This window comes from Pinus tabuliformis, chromosome 5_2, assembly GCF_031772625.1.
Source record: "Pinus tabuliformis cultivar Carrire ecotype Pingquan chromosome 5_2, CPIR1, whole genome shotgun sequence".
Classification (NCBI taxonomy): domain Eukaryota; kingdom Viridiplantae; phylum Streptophyta; class Pinopsida; order Pinales; family Pinaceae; genus Pinus; species Pinus tabuliformis.
In genome coordinates this window covers 431,310,588-431,332,518 of record NC_142306.1, presented here as the reverse complement: position 1 = coordinate 431,332,518, position 21,931 = coordinate 431,310,588, and the positions used below count along the sequence as shown (strand labels likewise).

The window sequence follows — 21,931 nt, the reverse complement described above, 5'->3', positions numbered from 1 at the left end:
AGGGGGAGAGATGGGAGTATGTACACAATGGCTAATATATATGTTTTAATAATTTCATGATATTTTTTTTATAAATGATCACATTATGAGAGTATCAAAATTGTATGTTGATAAAGTTAATATCATTATTTTAGTATTTTAATGTCTTTTTTCTCACTATAATTTACAATAATAAATGATTGCATTTTAGATATTTTAATTACATGACTTTATTGATTGATGTGCTTTGGCTAGATTGATGTTTGGTACTCTTCAGGATTACTGTAATCTAAAATTTCATCATGCCATGAATATATATGAATCCTGAATGTATCAACAATTATATAAGGTTGTTGGATAGTTTTAATGGGTGTTTGAATGATTGAGTTGATTTGACATTGTATATATATGATTTGTACTATTAAGGTAACCTACTTCTACAAATATATTAATGACCTCAAGTAGATATGAAGAACCACATGGATATGTAATGAAAATGAGATAAGTTACACACCTATATTGTGGATAGGGCATTATCCATCAATTTGAATATGATGTTGTGAACATGCTAATATGAATTAAAGCTGGTTGGAAAATGAGCTATTTGTGATATATATATAATTCCTATTTAATCGTAGATATTTTTAAGATCTAAATTGGAATAAATAAAAATCAAATTATTATTAAGTTATTATTATTATAATAAAAAAGATAGAGTGATGAGTATTATTATATTAAAAATTCTGAATAGATAATATTTTCAAATATATACTAATAATAGAATTTGATTTTTTTTACAGTTGTCAAATTTCAAGGATTTGGGTGTCCCAAAGGTTTTTGATTTGGTTTTTAACCTTTTAACTCAATAAAATGATGGCGATCTAAGAGTTCTCATGGAATTATATTTTCTTTTGTGGAAATCAATTTTAGGTGAATTATGGATTTCACGGAGATACACTTTGCTTTGGCATGTGAGAAATTGTTTTTGGTTTGTTGGTGCAAAGAGGAACTTCAATATAGAATTCAGTAATACATATTTTACAAATACTTAACATTTTCTTTAACTTTATTTTAAAATTTGAATGAACAATCAGTATATTAAATTTTTTAATGAAAATTTATTAAATTATTTTTTAATAGAGATATTTATCTTTACCTGTCTCTAATATTAATTTCCCCTATCTAAGATGTTATAGAACCTTTCTCTCTAAAATAGTTCAGAAATAATAAGGAGCAAAATGCATCAAATTTATAAATATCTTTCACTAGAAAACATGTAAAAGTAAAATCTAATAATAAGAAACAAAATTCAAAACTAAAATTCAATGTAAAAATTGAAATACTAGAGATTAAAAAATGATTCAAAATTTGGAAAATATAAATGCGATTTACAAACATTCAGGCCACTTAATATTTTTCTATTATTTTAGATTTGAGAGTTACTGTCTATTTTATTTTATATATAGGAACTACTGGTTTACAATTACAATATGCCATTTTATAATCTTTACAATATAGGAATTAATTTTTTACATAAACATAATTTATAGATTATACTAAGAGAACCAGATCTTAACTGTGACCCTCTTATACAACCTGGGTGAGAAACTGAGGAGACCTTCACAGTGGCCATCTTATACAACCTGGGTTTTCCTCGGTATCTTTCCCTCCATTATTTCCACCATGGTTCGACAGGTCAAAACATGAAACTTACAACTTGTTGATTAATTGTATTAAGTACTTCTTGACTGGATTTACTACCTATTGAAGTAATTTAGAGAGGGTAGTCTACTTTAGAAATTTATGGATTGAGATTCTTCCTTCCCTTGATCCATCGATGCTCATGATGGGCATAACAGGCTGGGTGATAAGAAGAGAGTAGGTAGAATGGAGGTTTCCCTTGATCCACCGATGCTCATGTTGGGCATAACGGGCTGGGTGATAAGGAGGGAGTAGGTACAATGGAGGTTCCGAGCTTGCACTTGCTTAGTAACGCTTATTGGGTAAGCACTATTTCTCTTGTTCAAGTCAGTTACCAGTTGCGAGATACTTATCAAGTTATGTTTGTACATTGCTCTATTTGATCTGGGTGGGATATGAGTGACATTATTCTAGTTGATTTGGGTCGGATATGAATGACTGAATGATCTAGGTCAAATATGAGTGACTGAATGATTGTCCCAAAGATTCACTAACTCTATGGAAAGGAAGATCATGTGTTGGGGGCACGAATCACATTGGATAGTGAAGGTTGGAGGCGACAATTCAGGCGAGGTACCAGAAAGTTTTGACTACGCCATAATGCATCATACAAAAGTTGTACTTTATTGAAGTGGCAGATTTGGTACTTATCAAAATTGGCAAATTTAGGTAATTTTTGGGAAATAGGACCCAATTTGGTAACTATGCTGTAAATCATGAAATTCAAAGTTTAAATCCCTATGGATTAAACCAACCAAAATAAAAAAAAAAAAAATAAATAAAACAAAAACATAAATAGTGAAAAAATATAGAAATGTCAAAATTAAGAAACAATAATTGAAATAGAAAAAAATAATTAAAAAAACCTATCATTAATAGATAAAGTTAAAAACTATTTCAAATGTTTTCTCACTTGAAACTCCTAATCCTATAAATATTTTTGACAACATTAATGTAAGTATATTGAAAGAATCTTAACTAGAGTGCTTTGGTAAACACTTAGTTTCCCTAATTGTGTTCCAATCAAATATATGCTTTAACCGACCTATTTGTGACTTTTAAGAAATTGTTATATTTTCAATTGCACAATATTAATAAATAATATATAAGAAATAGTATAAATAAATTTTAGTATAACACTATCAATTTCTTAATATAAAATTGATAACTACTCATGTGAATTTACCTTTTGGAATATCTAAATCAATTTTTCCGTTTAGTAAAAATGATTCAATTCTCTTTCATACATCTTATAAATAAATAATGTTTTTCTTATTTAAATTATCTTTAAAAAAATGTTTTTAAATTTAGCTATTCATTTTAGATCTCATTTGTGGGGAACTAAGTTTCCCTAAAACAATTGCTTAAATATAATTGCATATTTTATATACTCTTTTATTTTATATAGAGCATTGTAATACAATATTTTTTTTCCCTTTTAATTCTTGGAATTTTAATTATATTTATATTTAATTATTATATATTTTATTTATGTTAGATTTTTGTGCTTACTTTCCTTCTTCAGTCATAAAAATGATGTGTAATTTCTTAAATTTTAAATAAATAAATTTGTGTCAACTTTATATATAGAGATAAGAAAATGTGTGCAATTTTTTGTGAAGTTGAAATGTGGTATTTAAAAATATATTAATATGAAAAAAAAAATTAGACATAAATAAATTAGATATTTCAATTTGTTCGCATTATATAAATATTTCAATATCCATTTTATATATGAAAGATCAAAATTGAGAAACTTAATAGGAGTAAAAAAAAACACCCTCTATAACCCAATATGAAAGAGATATCTAATTTCTTATATTCTTAAGATAGATTTCACACAAAACATTTTAAAAAATTATTAATAAAAGAAAATTCAATGTAATTCATAAATAAATATTAAATGCCCCTTAATTAATGTAAAGTAATCCAAAGTAAGAGATTTCTTATTGAACAAATAAGTGATTTTGGAGATGTGTATATCCTTCCATATTTTCTATGGAGTTCATATATGTCATTTGAAAATATATTAATAAAAAAAACATGTCACTTAATATCAATATCTTCTCATCTCTAAATTGGAAATACATGGAAATTAAATTCTTATATGAGGAAGATATGTGATTCCTTCAATAAAAATCATGTAAACTATAAATAAAATATTTCAATGCCCAAATTCAGTGAAATAATTTTGTACCCAATTTACATGTATATAAAATTAAAGAGTAAGTGAAGAACAATAAGGTATTATTATGTTCATACATTATTTGTAATTATCTTTGAGGGAGTTGTGTAATTCATGCAACTCTTAATAGGGAGATGATACATGGCATTTGAAAAACTATTAAAATAAGAACGTTATTTCAATGTTAAGTGAAGTAGAAAGTAAAAAAGTATTATGGTTAAAACATTTGAATGTTGTTTTGTTTACTATAAGGGAGATGTATAATTCCTTTCATGATCAACATGGTATTGACACACGAAAAATAAAGTATATCCATTTTAACTATAAATCTATCACGAGTTGAAAAAGATCAAAATTTGAGGAAACATTCTCTCCTCGTGACATTTGAGTGGCATGTTACTCAATATGTGATTAAGATGGATTTTTTAATGTCTTTTATATAAGTATTCAACATTAAAACATTTTACTTAACATGTGCATTGAAATATTTTACTTATGAATCACAATGTTCATATTAAAATATTGTTTTGGTTAAATATATATATATATATATATATATATATATATATATATATATATATATATATATATATATATAGCTGAATCTACAACGGTGGTAGTATTGTAATAGTGTTACACGGGGTCGAATCCCACCGGCACCACTATAACAACTAGTAGGAACCACCCAGCCCCAAGGAACAGTCCCTCAGGGTAAGACGAGACTTGAACCCGTGACTTTCACAGCAGCACCAACGACTTAGCAGACCGTTCGCTGACCACAAGACCAAACCCCTGTGGGCTAGAAAAATAGTAGGGCGTAACCCTAAGGGCGTTCAGGAGATTTGACCTTGTGACCTCGGGATAGACGAGATACTTAGCAACAAGAACTTGATCAACTGAAGTATCCCTTAGGGCTTTATTACTAATATATTTTTAACTACACATAAATATTTTAATACTTTATCTATACTTTATATTAAATTATTCATTATCATTAGTATCTTTTAAATATCATATATTAATTTTATATGAATAATGAAATGAATTTTACATTTCCTTCTTATTACCCATATTAGAAAGTAATTGATTTTTTTTTCTTAATCATTTCTTATTTTTGGGCATTGGAACATTTTATTATAAGCAACACTAAAATGTTTTATTTCTTTGTATATATAAAGAAAGTTGATATTAAAATAAATTAATTTACATGATATTCAAGTAATTTATTGAAGACCTAAAATTAAAAATTATACATCTTTCTCACACTTAAAATTGAAAATATAATATTCTTTGAGATAAAATTATTTTACTTCACATGAACAATTAACTATTTTACTTATAATTAAGTGTGAGAGTTAAATATGTTTAAGACATATTTCTAAGACTCAGTTGTAATATCAATAATGGAGAAAGAATGTGAGATTATGATTATTGATGTTTTAGAATGCTTTTAATTAAAAGTAACCAAATATGAATATTGATTTTTGTTTTTTATTGGTTGACATTGGTTTTTTATGTAGAAAATATTTTATTTTTTTTTCAAAAGGAACAAATGTAAACTCAATATTAAGCAAGGAGGGAATTACACATCGCCCCCATACTAAGTTGTAGAATTTGCTTCCTCCCAATACCATGAAATATTTAAATATCTTAAAAAAATATATATATAGTTACTGGTGTCTATGAGTTTTCTTCTCAAAATTAATCCTTATCTCTAAAATACATAACTTTGTGTATTCTTGCACTATTTTCTCAACTAGGGGATCGAACCCAACCTAGGCCACAAAACCTCTTACCATGAATAGATTTATGCCCACAAAGTATTGAACTGGTGATACCCTGTGTGCTTGCATGAACTTTGTTGACACTCTGTTATAATTTTTTAAAGTATCAAATTCATGCATGTGCTCCTCGCGAATTAAATGATAGGTTTAATAAAATGTTTTTAAATCCTATGAAGTGACTTGGCTTTATTATTTTTTCAAAATATGGAGAGCACTCTATCCCATAAAACAATGTTACATGTTAATTGAATAGGAAAAATAAGTTAGTTGAGAATAGATTTATTTGTTACTATAAAAGCCAGTTTGTATTTGTGTTCCCTCTTCTATTCCCTACACATGTGACTCTCCATAAGACAAAAAATCTACCATATTTTTACTATTCAATCCAAAACTCTGAGAAAATATTCTCGATGTAGATGAGTTCCAATAAAAAATACACCTCCAGAATAGGAAATTCTAGGGTTACCCTGAGAAGGTCCATCAAAAGTCAATTTGATAATAGCACAATGAAGGGGAAAATAAGTATTTTATGAAGAAGTCAGGTCCTGAAGAGGCTTATCTATGAGAATGCTCATGTTTTAAGTCAAATTTAGTCTCTTCAAGGTTGCTACCTCTAAAATGTCTACCTTTCAATCATCGATCAACCAAGAGACAACAAGAAGGGTTTCTCTAATTTTTTGTATAATCGCGTCATTTAACATAGAAACCAAACTCTTCTTATCCCTAAAAATTCTTACATTCCTTTCCTTCCACAAATTCCAGAGAATAAAACATGTAACTAGGATCCAATCACTATTAACTATAGGGTCTTTTAACATAGAACAATTCCATAAAACTAATGATTCTACTATATTGACTTGGTTTTCATTATTATTACCGAAAACGAAGGGAAGAATGGACCACACTCCCTTTGAAAATGTACATGAGTTAAGCATATGCTCTATATTTTCTTTAGCATGTGAACAAAGTTTACAAAAGGATGGTCCTTCAACACCATTTTTTCTAATCCACTCCCAAGTAAGTAGTTTGCACCTTACAATCAACAATAGCTAAGTCAAAATTTTGGGATAGTGAATGTCTGACGAGATGTTGCTCCAAATATTGTTTTTCTCTTGATCTTCATGGCCCATAAGAAATGAGTGAGCTTCATTTAAATTTAACATTCTTGTAGGACTATTACCGAGACACCAAAAATCTTTCTCTCGTGATAATTGTATTTTTCTTTCCAATAATTCTTGTTGAAATAATTCCCATGGAAATACCTGAGATGAGAAGAGCTAGAGTTGCTTAACGTTCCACCTCTTCCAAGTTTCATCATCTATCTCCACTTGCCATTAGTGCCTAACCCGCACTGCTCCTAAGTTCATTGTAAAAAGTTTCAAAATTCTAATGTCTTCTCTCTTAGTAATTCGTGGTAACTATTTCCATGCTTCTTCCCAAAACATGGTTTAACCCCCCTTATGTATCTCCCAAAAAGAAAGACTCATCACCACCTTTTTATTTTCCTGAGCCCATCTCCATATACTTGATCCATCAACAATCAAATTATATCTCAATCTTCCTCTTGCTACAAGAGGGGAATGTTATTTTGCAACCAGATCTTATTCCATAAATCTATCCCACCTACCAACCACCATCACCATAAGTTTACCCCTAATTGCACACTTAATGTTTCTGAGTCACGCAAACCTAACACGTCAACAAACCTTGGTAGAATTAGAGTTTCCCATGCCACCAAGGATCATTTTCTTTCCTTATTTGCACCCCTTCATAGGAAATATCTCCATTTATAAATAAAAGTCTTCCAAATAAACTTAGGTGTAGACATAAACAACATTTGATAAATGGGAATGACTTGAAACATTGGTTTCATGAGGTCCAATATTGTTGTAAAATTCGAAGGTCAAAACATCTAATTTTCAATCTTGTTGGTGAGACTTAAAAGGAAACGTTTCCCATACGAAGTGTGCTTTGAATTTAAATCTAACGACACACTGAGATAATTGACAAGGATACCTTAGGATTTCATAAAAATTTAGAGAAGGGAACTAAACTCTTTCACCTCTATAAGGATTGGTTTACCAAATAGACATATATCATCAACAAATTATTGTTATTTCATAGGGAGGCCTTCACCAAATAAATGGAACCCTCAAACAATCCCTGTATATTTTTTAAAATAATCTCCCTAGTCCTCCCATTGCCAAGATGAATAAAAAGGGGGATAAGGGATCTCCTTTCCTAAGCCCACGTGACAGGTTAAAAGTACCCGAAGGGGAACAATTAATAAATATAGATAAAAAGGGTTTCGATATAAGATATATCACCCACGAGATCCATTTCCAAGAGAAACTATAAGCATCTAGGTCTTGCAGTAAATAAGCTTAGCTAATCCTATTAGAAGCCTTTGACAAATGTAGCTTCATGATCATTATTGATTTATTCATAATTTTCAAAGATCGAATAATATATTGCGCTATGAAAACTATGAAAACAATGTAGATAAGTACTTATAGACTTGGTCTCATCTTGTCTTGTTTGTTTCCATTGTGGAAATGATAACTATGCTAGATGTAATGGAGTGAGAATTTTTCTCTCTGGCTTTGTCGTACTCGGGTTTTTGGGTTGTTATGTTTTAGTGGATGGATCTAAATGTCAAGATCTATAGTCACTTTTTTTCAGATGAAATATAAGTAATTCAATTTACCAAAAATGAAAAAAGTGGAAATGAGAACTAAAAGGAGAGGGATACTATTTTGAAAATAATAAAAATGTTTGAGGGTGCTTGAATTCAATCATGATAGTGGGTAAGAAGTTTAGTTAACTTTGAGTTTTTTTATTTGATGAGAGAATGATTTTATTCCAAGTGATTTATGTCATTAGGGCCAACATCTTTAGTATGAAACTATATGCAATTCCATATCACAAAAGCTCATGTGATATGCATAGCTAAGCACCACATCAATTTTTGGTTTCTAGTTTAAATTCTGTTTAATTTCATTATTGTTTTAAATTGGCTTAAATGAAAATAGTGGGTTTTGAACTTCCATGGATACATACACTTGTCATGAATTCTAGTTATTTTTAATTACATATATGTGTCCGAACCAACACCTACATTCATGTAATTCACAATTTAATATACAAATAATAATATTAAAAATGTTGTTCTTTCAAAAAAAAATGCAAAATGATATAGGAAGTGGTAGAATGAAAAAATAATTAATATTCACCTTGTCTTTTGATGCTCAGTACCTTCGCCAAAATGGTTTCTTATGCCCACATAATTCTTTCATCATGGAAATTGTCAGTCTCACCCAACATTAACACCTACAATAGGAAAAAAACATACCAACCTAAATATCTTATCATTGTCAATCTATAAGAGAATGAATAAAATAGTGTGAATTCCAATGAATTTATTAGTTAACACATGGTCTGTGATTAAATATTCAAGTTCGCCTTGTTGTAGTGAGTGAAATAATTGTTAAAAATGGGAATAAACATGGGTTAATTATGACAATGAGACCATCTTCACAGTTATACATGGAGTAATGGTCCACCCATATTTTCCTCCCTGTGAAGGTTGAAGAGATATGTTTACTATAATGTTTGTTACATGCTTATAGGTTTGAATGCGCATGGCAAGAATGATTATGTCTATAACATTTTTGTTATCATTATACACAAGCTCTTAGAAATACAAATGATGGTTTCTCATTCATAGGTTGTTTTGAAACTATAAATTATCAACTCTTACTTTAGTTATATAACCATGTCATTATAGAAGATGGCCTAGAGTGGCTCCATTTGAATCACACCTTCTGACACCCCACTATCACCTAGATAAGGGACATTAGGAATCAACTTTTCCTTTATTACTACTTTTTTATAGGAAGTCAACTTAACTCAATAATACATGAATGTGGTTTGAAAATGGACTAAATAAGAGGGTAAACCAAGTGTATAGGTTGATGGTATAGAAGGGTTGATTGTGTAATTGAGTAAATCAACTAATAGAACTAGTAGATTAGAGTAACACATACGCCAACCCATGGGTGTAGAAACTTGTCGAATTCAACCTTTTATTAGTATATTTTTGTATTTACTATCGATTCAATTTTTCATGTTTAACATGGCTCACAAAATATTGGATTCCAATGCTAATCGTGCCATTAGTATCTAATTCCTATTAGCATCATTCTAAATACTTAGTGACATATTGAGTGTGAATTACTAACTAAATTATTCTGTTCTAGTTCCCCTATACCATGATTTTAATTTATTATGAGGGTGCCATCATGAATTCACTAATCTAGTAACAAATGAGAATCTTTGAAAAGATGCACATGTTCATAATGTTATCGATTTAGTACTCCCCATATCGCCTCACATACATGTCAATTTGGATTTTGAAGAACATGTGCACAATTTCAATTGCTTGTGCATGCTTTCAAGAATGTGTATGCATTCAAAAAGCATGAGTTAGGCTTCAGCAATACGTGGGAAATCTATAAAAAAACACGCTTTCAGGAATGAGTGTTTATTTTCAAAACATGTATGTTCTTTTATGTCTAGAATCATTAAGATGTATGGAGCGAGGGAGGGAGAGAGGGGTAGAGTTGGGGTTTGGTTGTTAAGGACGGAATAAGGAAGGGGTGAAGGGATGGAAGGATAGATATGGAAATGAAGGGAGTGGAGTGAGGGCGGAGAGACAAAAGATGATAAGGATGGGGAGACATGAGAAGAGTGGTGTAAATGGATAAAGAGGGAGTTAATGAGTGAGAGGAAATGAATAAAAGGGAGATAGAGTCACGAGGTAGAGAAAGAGAATTAAGAAGAAGGAGACTTAGAGAGGGAAAGGTGGGGGATAGGGGGCATTGGGGAAGGGTGCTAGAGGGAGTGTATGGAAGATAGAAGAACAAGGAAAGAAAGAGAGTGAGCATGTGTGTGTGTGTGTGTTTGTGTGTGTGTGTGTGAGAGAGAGAGAGAGAGAGACAGAGAGAGAATTGTGGGAGATAAAACGGGAAGAGAGAGAGAATGAGAGATGGGAGGACATACATAATGGCTAATATATATGTTTTAATAATTTCATGATATTTTTTTTATAAATGATCATATTATGAGAGTATCAATATTGTATGTTCATAAAGTTGATATCATTATTTTAGTATTTTAATGTCTTCTTTTCACAATAATTTACAATAATAATTGACTGCATTTTAGATTTTTTAATTACATGACTTTATTGATTGATGTGCTTTGGCTAGATTGATGTTTGGTACTCTTCGGGATTACCGTAATCTAAAATTTCATCATGCCATGAATATATATGAATCCTGAACATATCAACAGTTATATAAGGTTGTTGGATAGTTTTAATGGGTGTTTGAAGGAGTGAGTTGATTTGACATTGTATATATATGAATTGTACTATTAAGGTAGCCTATTTCTACAAATCTATTAATGACCTCAAGTAGATATGAAGAACCACATGGATATGTAATGAAAATGAGGTAAGTTACACACCTATATTGTGGATAGAGCATTATCCATCAATTTGAATATGATGGTGTGAACATGCTAATATGATTTAAAGCTGGTTGGAAAATGAACTCTATATATATATATAATTCCTATTTAATCGTACATATTTTTAAGATATAAATTTGAATAGATAAAAATCAAATTATTATTAAATTATTATTATTATTATTATTATAAAAAAGATAAGAGTGATGAGTATTATTATATTAAAAATCTTGAATAGATAATATTTTCAAATATATATTAATAATAGAATTTGATTTTTTTACAGTTGTCAAATTTCAAAGTTTTGGGTGTTCCAAAGGTTTTTGATGGGGCTAAATCTATTTCCACCATCAAAACCATAATTCAAATACTATTGCTGCAAAATTTTTAGGAAAAAAAATTAACCAAAGACTCAAGACACTTTGGCACATAATTCGGCACATAATTCTTCTGATTAAGTCCTTCATTGCGGACAAAGTTTAAAATGATTAATTTTAAAATTTACATTTTCATATAAACATGAATCTTTTATACTTGCGAAATTGACAAAGTAATAAATTGCAGATCAATATCAATATGCCGGATAACTTATTATTATAAAAGATAATGTGAAGGATAAGAAGGGCGACATTGAAGAAGACACAGTTTACAAAAGTAAAAGCAATGTTTGCGGCTGCTCAAGTTCAGGTGTCATAATTGTGGGTAAGAAGTTGCAGTTAGCAGCGAGTTCCTTTCTTGCACGAGAGCACGCCTGCGTTCCTGGTGATCTCTTCCACAACGGCTGAGCTCTTTGGTCTGCCACTGTATGCGGTTGCATAGGTCGAAAGCACCTGAGATCCTGACGGCGTGAAATATGCACCATTTAGTAGCATATCATCTTCTGATATCCAGTTCCACTTTTTCCATTCACTTTCTGTGGCGTTTTGCCTCTTGGTTACTTGTTTAGCCAAGGGATTTGCAGATGCCATGAATCTATTGCCCTGACTCAAAATGGTGGGGTTTGAACTTCCACCGATGGCATACATTCCCCACTCAGTGTAATCGTTGTTAAACACATGGAAGTATCCAAATCGGCACCTACATCCATTTAATTCATCATTTAATCTCTAAATAATATAATAACTATTTCATACTTTTCCTTCACAACAAAATGCAAAACAAGACGGGAAATGAATGAAATAGCAAATAATTACTCACCTTGGCATTCGTTGCACGAGACCTTTGCCAAAATGGTTGAGTGCAACCGTTGCCTGCATAACTTTGTCATGATGGTGGTCGTCACTGTGACCCAATAACATCACCTACCATTGGAGAGAAGCAGGCCATTGTCAAGGTAGAAGAGAAGGAACAAAATAGAGTGAATTGCAATTAATGAAGGAATGAGTATGTGAGGTCGCTTACCTTGTTGTGGCGAGTGAAGTAATTGTTGGAAATGGTGATATAGGTGGATGACTTGATTGCGTCAATGAGGCCATCTTCGCAGTTAGACATAGAGCAATGGTCCACCCAGATGTGCCTCGCTGTCGAGATGGAAATCCCATCGCCATGATTTATTTTTCTATTCAGAGGAAAGGTGTTTACCATAGCGTTTCGTAGACGCTTACACTCATGAATGTTGATGCCATGAATGATGATGTTTGTCACATCTTTTATGGTGATACACGGGCCCTTACCAATGTGAACGTTGGCGCCTCGTCCATCGATTGTTTTGAAGCTGTTAATAACCAGCTCTTCCCTGAGCTGGATGAGCATGTCATTCTGGAAGATGATCCACAGCGGTTCCGTCTGAATCACGGCATGACGCAGTGTGCCATGGGATGGATTCACGGCATCATCACCGGCATCCGTAACGACATAAAACTTGCCGTTCTTGCCTCCGATGGCATCCTTGCCAAATCCAATGCCGCAATCTGCCAGCCGTTTTCTGTTGCGCTCCCAGTTGGGGTCGCACCGCCAACAGTCGTCGATGGGATTACCCGTTGCACATGACAACACGGTCAGCTCCTCTTCTTCTCTTGTACTGTTACTAATGCTTCTGCTTCTGTTTGAATACACATATGAAGCATTCTCGTGTCAATTCAGCCTCCAACATCAAATAATTAAAAAAAACAACAACAGAGAGATTAACAAAACGGAACGTAATGTCGCAGTGAGCGATTTACTTACTGTTGAACTATTTTCGCTCCGTTCCTCTGCTCTTTCTCCCCACGAAACGTGGATCTAGTTATATTGCCCGGTGCCTCCACTATCTTCCGTCCCATAAACTTCTCTCCATATTTTGATTCAAATGGCTTTGGCGCGCCGCCATGAACGCAACTGAGTATTCCAATCAACAGCATGCAGCTCAAAATACTAATTTGATTCCTCATTTTGATAGCCACGACTCACGTTTGTCTTCTCAAAGAAACACCAACGTTAAGAACACTGGTGCTGGTTGCTTCTGCTCTGAGCCACTCTTTCAAATGCCGAGGCCTTCTTATAGCTTCCACCGTTTTGTCGTTACTATCATTTCATCACACTTGGTAAATTGCAGTATGAATTTCCTTGCGCATGTTTTTATGATGGCTTAAGGAATGTAGGGACGTGCATTGACTGGAGGGAGATGGCAAACGTCAGCTGCGAATCTTTTAAACACAGCGCAGACTTGGAAGTCGAACAGTGATGTTTGACAACTAAAAACCACCGTCGACGACATATTTTTATGTTCGCGTGGGGCTGAACCGTCAGAAATATATTTTATGAGATATTGGAAACATTCAAGCAGCGGTTTTCTGAAGTCTTATTGAACGCGGTCAAGGAAGGATCTCTCACAAGCTAAAACCAACCAACATCTGTCGAAATTTTGATACGAGAAACTGAACTTCAAAGAAAATGGTGAACCCTTACCAACCGACACTGCAGTACCGCTCTTTCACTGATACACATGGTGAAGGAAAACTCCACACAAAAGACGGAATATTGTGAACTTCTGACCATTGGCTTTCCCAATCCTAATTCTTACGCGTCAAATCTCTACAATAGTATTTTCACATGTCATAACTGGCAATTCACGTTTCATCTGAATTTCAGATCAAGTTTAACATTTAAATCTTCGTTAAACGTCTAATCGTTCAAGAGATTAAGTTTAACATGTAAATGTCAGGAAGATGTCAAATCATTAATGATTAAGTTTAATATATAAGTTTAATATAGATTTATAATCATATAAAAAGAATATATATTAAGGTGTAAGAAGATGAAATTAATTAATTTGAAAATATTGTTTTTATATATAAATAAAATAAATTAATACTACTTTTCACAATTATTTCCCTGAGTTTTTAGTACCATTTTTTAGATATGATTTATGATTGAAAATTTATACTTTTAAATTTATCTATGAGGCTATGAGGCTAAGAGTATTGTGTTATATTTTTATATTTTATTTGAAATTTATAAAATCTACATTATTAATTTTTCTCTTTCAAATATTATCATAATTATTATTAATTTTTAATAAATAATTAAATAAATAAAATAAAATAAATATAATTGATTTTATATTAATATATTTATTTACTTTTAAAATTAATTTATATTATATTAATATATATATACATCATAGTTATAAGTGATAGTTTAATTAGTAGAATTCTCATTGTTAATTAACTTGCCAACTGGAAAGTTATGTGGTCAAATTTCCGAGACACCTTTCAAATTAGGCCTGATCAAATAAGCCCGCGGATAAATCCCTTTAAATAGATCTACCTAAACCACAATTGAAAAAAATATATATACATTATTATTTTTTATACTTTAATCATTATAATAATAATAATAAATTCCCCAAACATTATTCATATATATTTTTTCTCTGTGATATATTTTTTTTTCTTAACTTAAAATATGAAAAACGTGAGTGTCCATTCTTTCTCGTTAAGTTCTCTTTACATAAATGTTTATAACTAAACACGTGTTACATTCTTTAAACTATAAGTTCTCTTGATCATTTATGCAAAACATTTCCCCTGTGGGTAGAGCAATAACAAAATATAAATTATCCTAAACTCTCACATTTTATTAAGCTAAAAAAATTATATTTAATTAAATTGAATATCCACCCAGCGCCATTATAATGCCCTCTATCCAAATGATGGTAATCTTAATATACAAAGAGAAAAGTGAGAAATTGTTAATTTGTAAGAGGATGAAGATTTTATTAAAATGAGAAATTGGAGCACATATACATAAATAAATCACAAAGGCTTAAACTCCAAATATGTCCACCCTCTAACCGTGGATGAATGTGCTATGAAGTCACTTGAGGATAATTTGTATAATCTATGGGAAATATTTTAAGAAAGGTATCTTTTATGTGAACGTAATTCAAAATTATATTATGAATACTTAAATTTTTAATGTAATATTAATGTGAGGTTAATTACATGTATTTTATAAGAGTAAGAGTATGTATTAGGGTAAAAATAAATTTTACTTTTATGTGGAATTTAAAATGAAAGTTACACATTAACAATATGTATTAATATAAATTTGATATACAATTTTACATTTTTAAAAAATGAAATAATACATGAAAAAATCAAGAAAGTTAGAAAAAATAATAAGAAACATTGAAAATTGGCACAATTGTTGAGAGAGGAAACAATAATATACATTTTTAGAAATTAGAATTATTTATGCAAGAGACATGTGGATGGATGAATAATAAATATATTAGTGAATACATAATTAGAAGTTTTGCATGAGTAGACATGTCTTATTTTGTACAAATAATGTAAGAAGAGTGATAAAGAATTGCTATACAAGACACCAAGCATTTTTTTGGAGAAATTTTCAAAATAAAATATTAAACGATTTTCTCCTAATTATATTAAATTTTGAATGAGCTTTATTTTGAAATAAATATTTCATATTTCTTTTATAACTATATAACTGATTAGTGAAAAAATAAAGTCATTTAATTATTGTTAACTTATACACATTTATATAACCTTTTTAACTTCAAACATATAGCTACACTCTATTTTCCATTCACAAAATTAAACAAACCACTAGAAACCCTATCTTCCTTTTACAGAAAAAAATAAAATTCTCCAACAACAAATTACAACTTATAAATACATATATCTATAAAATAGCTCAATTAAAAATAATACATACAGATTTTATAAGCTTAAACTGATTTTAATATCTCTTCAAGCTTTATGTTAACTTATTGCTAACTCGTATTTATAACTTCAAGATGTAGAATCCCCACTCTCTGTTAATGTATCTCGATGCTAACTTTAAATATTAGATGAGACGAGCATGGAAAGCGACTGATACCTAAAAGTTTTCAATAATCAATAATCTTGTGGAAATTTTGAGAACTGTTGGAGACTTAAAAAGTCAAAAGATCGATGTTTGTTGTATTGAGATGCAAATTGCAAGGGAACTGATGTGGAAAGCCTTGCGAACGAACAGTAAAACATCAAGTAACATATCTCTAATGATGTAATGCGGTTTGAAAATCCGTCATGTCACTGTGAAAACGTGCGCCTACATTATTTTTAGAAAAAGTTGTACCATTAGTTACATTATTTTAATAACTAAAATAGTTATAAGGTGGTAGGAAAATAATTTAGGGTAATAGTCTTAATTTTTGGAAAAAGTTGTACTTTGAGTTACACTATTTTAATAACTATAGTAGTTATGAGTGGTCGGAACATAATTTATCGTAATAGTGTTAATTTTTTAATATATAATTGATAACTATTCATATAAATTTGTTATTTAAAATATTTAAATTATTTTTTAAATAATATTATTTTTTTGTTTATAAATAAATAAATGCTATATAGTAGCTAATAATTATTGCTTAGTTTAAATATAATTAAATTAAACTAAAAATATTAAATTTATTTTAGAATTAAGGTTTAGAATCCAGTGAATTTAGGGTTTACTAATTGGTAGAATGAGATATTTTGTTAATTGTAATTTTGTATTGTTGTGATGGAGAATCCAAACCTATTCAACTACAAGTCTTATTGTAATGATAATATTTTTATTGAAAAATACATCTTAAAAAATTTTACATTTTGTATGTAAAATATAAATAAATATATTTTAAAACATAATTGTTCTTAAGAGCAAAATTAATATATTCCTTAAAAAAATATAAATATTCAAATGAATTTGTTTTCTGTACTTAATAATTTGATAATCATTTTAATTTACTATTAATATTTTTTACTATTTTTATTAATATTAAATAAAATTCTATAATATTAATTAAAATTCATTTATGAATTTAACAAAAAAATTTAATAAAAAATAATATATATAACTAATTTTTATTTCGAAAATAATTATATAATAAAAAAAATAAAAATATTTTACTATTTTCTATATTTGTTTAAATTTATAGTTTGAAGCATTAATTATTTAAAATATATGATTTTAAAAATTTCCCTCGATTATTAATTATTAACGAGTTTATCCGATTGCATTGGTCTATGTACTAATTTTATCTACATTGCTCAGAACTCTCTCCACGTGAAACTTGGATCTAGTTATATTACCCGGTGCCTCTATCCCATAAACTTTTCTCCATACTTTGATACAAATGGCTTGGGCCCCCCGCCCTGAACGCAGCGGAGTATTACTATACAAATTTGTCTTCTCAAGACAAATTTGACAGACAGGACTCACGTTTGTCTTCTCAAGTAAACAACAACAATGGTGCTGCTTGCCTCTGCTTCTCCAATAGTATTTTGACATATCATAACTGGGAATTGACGTTTCATATGAATTTGATCTACGTTTCATATGAATTTCAGATCAAGTTTAACATGTAAATCTTAGGTAAATATCTAATCGTTACGTTTAATATGAATTTAAGATCAAGTTTAACATTTAAATCTTAGTTAAACATCTAATCGTTTTTTAACATGTAAATGTTAGGAAGATGTCACATCATTAATGATTAAGTTTAATATATAGATTTAGAGTCATATAAAAAAATATGTATTAATTTGATCAATGGAATTACTTAATTTGAAAGTATTGTTTTTGTATATAAATAAAATAAATTAATATTACTTTTCACAATTATTTACGTGAGTTTTTAGGCACCACCTTTTTAGATATGATTTTTGATTGAAAATTTATACCTTTTAAATTTATCTATGAGGCTAAGAGTATTGTGTTATATTTTTATATTTTTACAAAATGATAAAGTAGTTCAGCCCTCTTCTCGGCTATATCACCTGGTCCAACTTCCAATGTTGGGCCCCTTTCATTAAGTGCTCAAACTTGTCTTTATATAGATTTACAATGCTCATAGTGTAAGAATTATGTCTCCAATGGCTCCATAATAGTAAAAAGAGACCCCGCTTGGGCTCTTGTTGGGCTCAATTTGGCCAAAAACTGAAGAAGTTATGTTCTAGAGATTTTTTTCTGCTAACTCCTCTACAAACTAGGCTTCTCTACTCACTCTCCTCTACAAATTAGACTTCTCTACTAATTGTTCTATGAATTCTTCCATTCCAATGCCTTTCAAGTGCCAATTTCGCCCAACATCAGTGAGATGCTCGTCGGTTTAGGTGCAATTTGTTATTTCTTTTAAATGTGTAAAAAGGCTTATTGGCAAAAAATTTGGGCCACATAGGACAATGAGCCTCAGGCTTGGGGTTAACGCCCAACCCCGTCAGCCTAGCCCCCTAGTCCGTTAGCATTCAGTTCCATTGCGCATATAGCTTGGGGTTGGCCCCCATATTATCCACATCCATTCCACTAAGCTCTGTGTTGCGTCTGCCTTCGGCAGTACGGTTCAAGGTTTAGACCGTGGGTAAGGGCCAAGCCCCGAGCGCTTGGTCGCTCTGCCCATGGGCTCATGGGTAGTGTAGTGACCAAGGGCTAGGGGCTTTGCCCCGACCCCCACCCCGAAGTTCAAACTGCTTAAATTTTAAATAGGATTTCGATGCTATGGTTTATTAAGTAACATCATTCAAGATGCAGTAGAACGTCACATTTCTTGTTCAGAGATCCCACTGTTTGAACCCAGTCGGGCCTTCGGCCAACCCATACCAAAATTTTATGCTGTGTCGGGGTGCCACGTGGCATCCCACCATTGGTCCACTTAAAAACACTAGCCACCAATCAAAACTTACCAAATCAAATTAATCACATGAGGCCACTTGGTGGCCTCCCATTGGTCCGAGAATACCAGTGAACCTATACAGTCAGCCTGTTGATTCATTGTATGAACTGCCCAGTTAGTAGTCCTACATCCAACCTGCAAAAATTTTACTTGTTTGGGAAAGAGATCAGAATGCAATATTGGGAGAATACGATATCGATTTTGAGTGATTCAAGTTGCGTTGGATTCAGGTTGGTGAGGTCTACGCTTTGGCACTAGTTTCGAGCATTTTTCAACACTTTTTTCAATTTTGAGCAGTTTACTAATCCTTTGGATCACTCCTCCACACTAGAATGTTTTGGACATCCAAAAGACTATTTTCAATCAACAAAAATATGAGGGCATAGTTACCTCACACTTCCAATCTCAATCCATCTGGCTTTGCTTGGATTTGTACCATTGAGCCCCACACAAAGGTATTCCATGTTCCCTCTTCTTGAAGTTCATTTTTTTCTATCAAGGATAATATCCTGCTGCAATTATTCAGGAAATTTGCGAGAGAAATATTTTATTAAAGGAATATGAACATTATCTCCTTGATCCTCAATTAAAAGAGGCCCATATAGTCTAAAATTCTCAACATTAACAACTAAATACATTTGCATATATGGAGGCAAATCCAACTGGAAGGCATTATTACCAATCTTTTCTAAAACTTAAAAGGTCGATACTATTGGTTTCAATTTTTTACCTTCTCCTTGAAGTCTCTCCTTGCTCATGTAAAGAAAAACTTCATCTCCAACATGAAAATTGTGGTCAACACGATGCTTATCATGGCTTTTCCTGTACTTGGCTTGACTCTTTTCCAAGTGTTCTTGAACCATTTGATGCACCAATTGAACTTGTTCAATGAATCTTCATTATCTCCACTAATAGCAGCATCTTTCCCAAACCTAAAATCTAAAGGTTATTTTCGTAAGTATCCCAAGTATGCCTCAAATGGAGATGTTTGAGTCGATGAATTCTTTGCCCGTTTGTAAGCATTTTGAATGTAGTGTAAGTGTTCATCCCAAAGATTAGGATGTTTGTTTCAATAATCACAAAGAAGATGTAATACTGTTTTGTTCACCACTTTTGTCTGAACATCGGTTTGTAGATGGAATGATGTGATCTTTTTCAACTTGGTGTCCATGAGTCCCCATAAGCTTGACCAAAATTTCCCGACAAATCAAGAATCTTGATAAAAAATAATAGATTTGGCCAACCCACAATGCACCCATACAATTTTAAAGAACATTTGTGCAGTGTGTTCACTTGTAACCTACTTCTTACAAGGCATCAAAATACACATCTTGCAGAAACAATCCACCACAACATAAAGATAATCATGATTTTTTTTGAACATAGGTAACCCTCCTAAAAATTCCATAGAAACACTTTCCCAAGGATGCAAAGGAACTGGAAGTGTCGTATACAATCCTAACTTTCTATTGCTAGTTTTACTAGTAGCACATAAATAACATCCTCCTACATGTTGCAACACACTTTCATTCATACAAGGCCAATAAAAATACCTTGGTAATTGTGTCACTCTCTTTCCTACACCAAAATGGCCAACAATAAGAGAAGTATGTGCTTCCCTTATCATGTTGATTCTTTCACCCTATGGAATGCATAACTTGCCAAGATGATACAACAATTTATCATGAACATAATAATCTAATTCCTCTACTTAGTTTCCTTGACACAAATATGCATATACATCTTTAAAATAGTCATCTAAAGCATACTCTTCAATACAGATGTCATGCATGATAGAATTATGCTTAATAATAATTGATGGACTAACAATTGTTGTGGATACCATATCAACAACTTTGTTATAGATACCTTTTTTATACATTATTATCAAATGGAATTGTTGCAGGTAACCCATCCATATCAAATGACTCGCTTGTTGTAGCTTGGTGTGTTATTGTAAGTATTGCAATGGTTGATGATCAATGTGAATTATAGTTTCTTTTCCTATCAAACAGTGTTCCCATTTTTTCACACTTTGCACCAATGCGTACAATTCTTTGTCATATCTAGATTGGTTAACTACTTCACCAATAAAAGTTTTAGAATGCTAACAAATGGGCTTACCATGTTGCATCAAGACTGCTCCCATGGCATAGTCAGTTGCATTGGTATGTATCTCAAATGGATGTCTTAAATCAGGGAGTGCAAGTATTGGTGTTGTATTGATTCTCTCTTTCAATGCATTGAAGGAATTCTGTTGCTTGCCTCCACACTAAAAAAATTGTTTCACACTTGTCAAGGCATGTAATGGAGTTGCAATTGATGAGAAGTTGGAAATGCACTTTCTCGAATAATGGGTTTCTCCAAAAAATCTCCTAACTTTTGTTACATTATTGGATTTAGGCCAATCCACAATGACTCTGTCCTTTGATAGATCTATCTTCAATTCACCCAGTCCAACAATATGTCCCAAATACACTAACGAGGTTTCTCCCAATTCACATTTAGACATCTTTAAAAACAAACTTTATTTATTTAATACATCTAAGACTTAGCTGACATGCTTGACATGCTCTTCATGAGTCTTGCCACAAATCAATATGTCATCTA

General features: G+C 31.2%; 1 protein-coding gene across 1 annotated transcript; it reads right to left on the bottom strand.

Moving 5' to 3' along the window:
• Nucleotides 1-11,795: 11,795 nt before the first annotated feature.
• Nucleotides 11,796-13,606, bottom strand: LOC149159468 (putative pectate lyase 18). Its single transcript, XM_089434324.1, has 4 exons — nt 13,348-13,606; nt 12,583-13,222; nt 12,379-12,482; nt 11,796-12,258 (listed from the first exon to the last, which is right to left on the bottom strand). Exons 1-4 carry the CDS (start codon nt 13,548-13,550, stop codon nt 11,898-11,900), a joined length of 1,308 nt encoding a protein of 435 aa, XP_089290450.1. The 5' UTR covers nt 13,551-13,606; the 3' UTR covers nt 11,796-11,897.
• Nucleotides 13,607-21,931: the final 8,325 nt, after the last annotated feature.

Bases quoted from the DNA above. Each gene is read 5' to 3' on its own strand.
- LOC149159468 (XM_089434324.1), bottom strand. From the start codon at position 13,550: ATGAGGAATCAAATTAGTATTTTGAGCTGCATGCTGTTGATTGGAATA. The intron at 12,483-12,582 runs GTAAGCGACCTC...CTCCAATGGTAG, and splicing joins ACTTCACTCGCCACAACAAG to GTGATGTTATTGGGTCACAG. The intron at 12,259-12,378 runs GTGAGTAATTAT...AAATGGATGTAG, and splicing joins CTCGTGCAACGAATGCCAAG to GTGCCGATTTGGATACTTCC.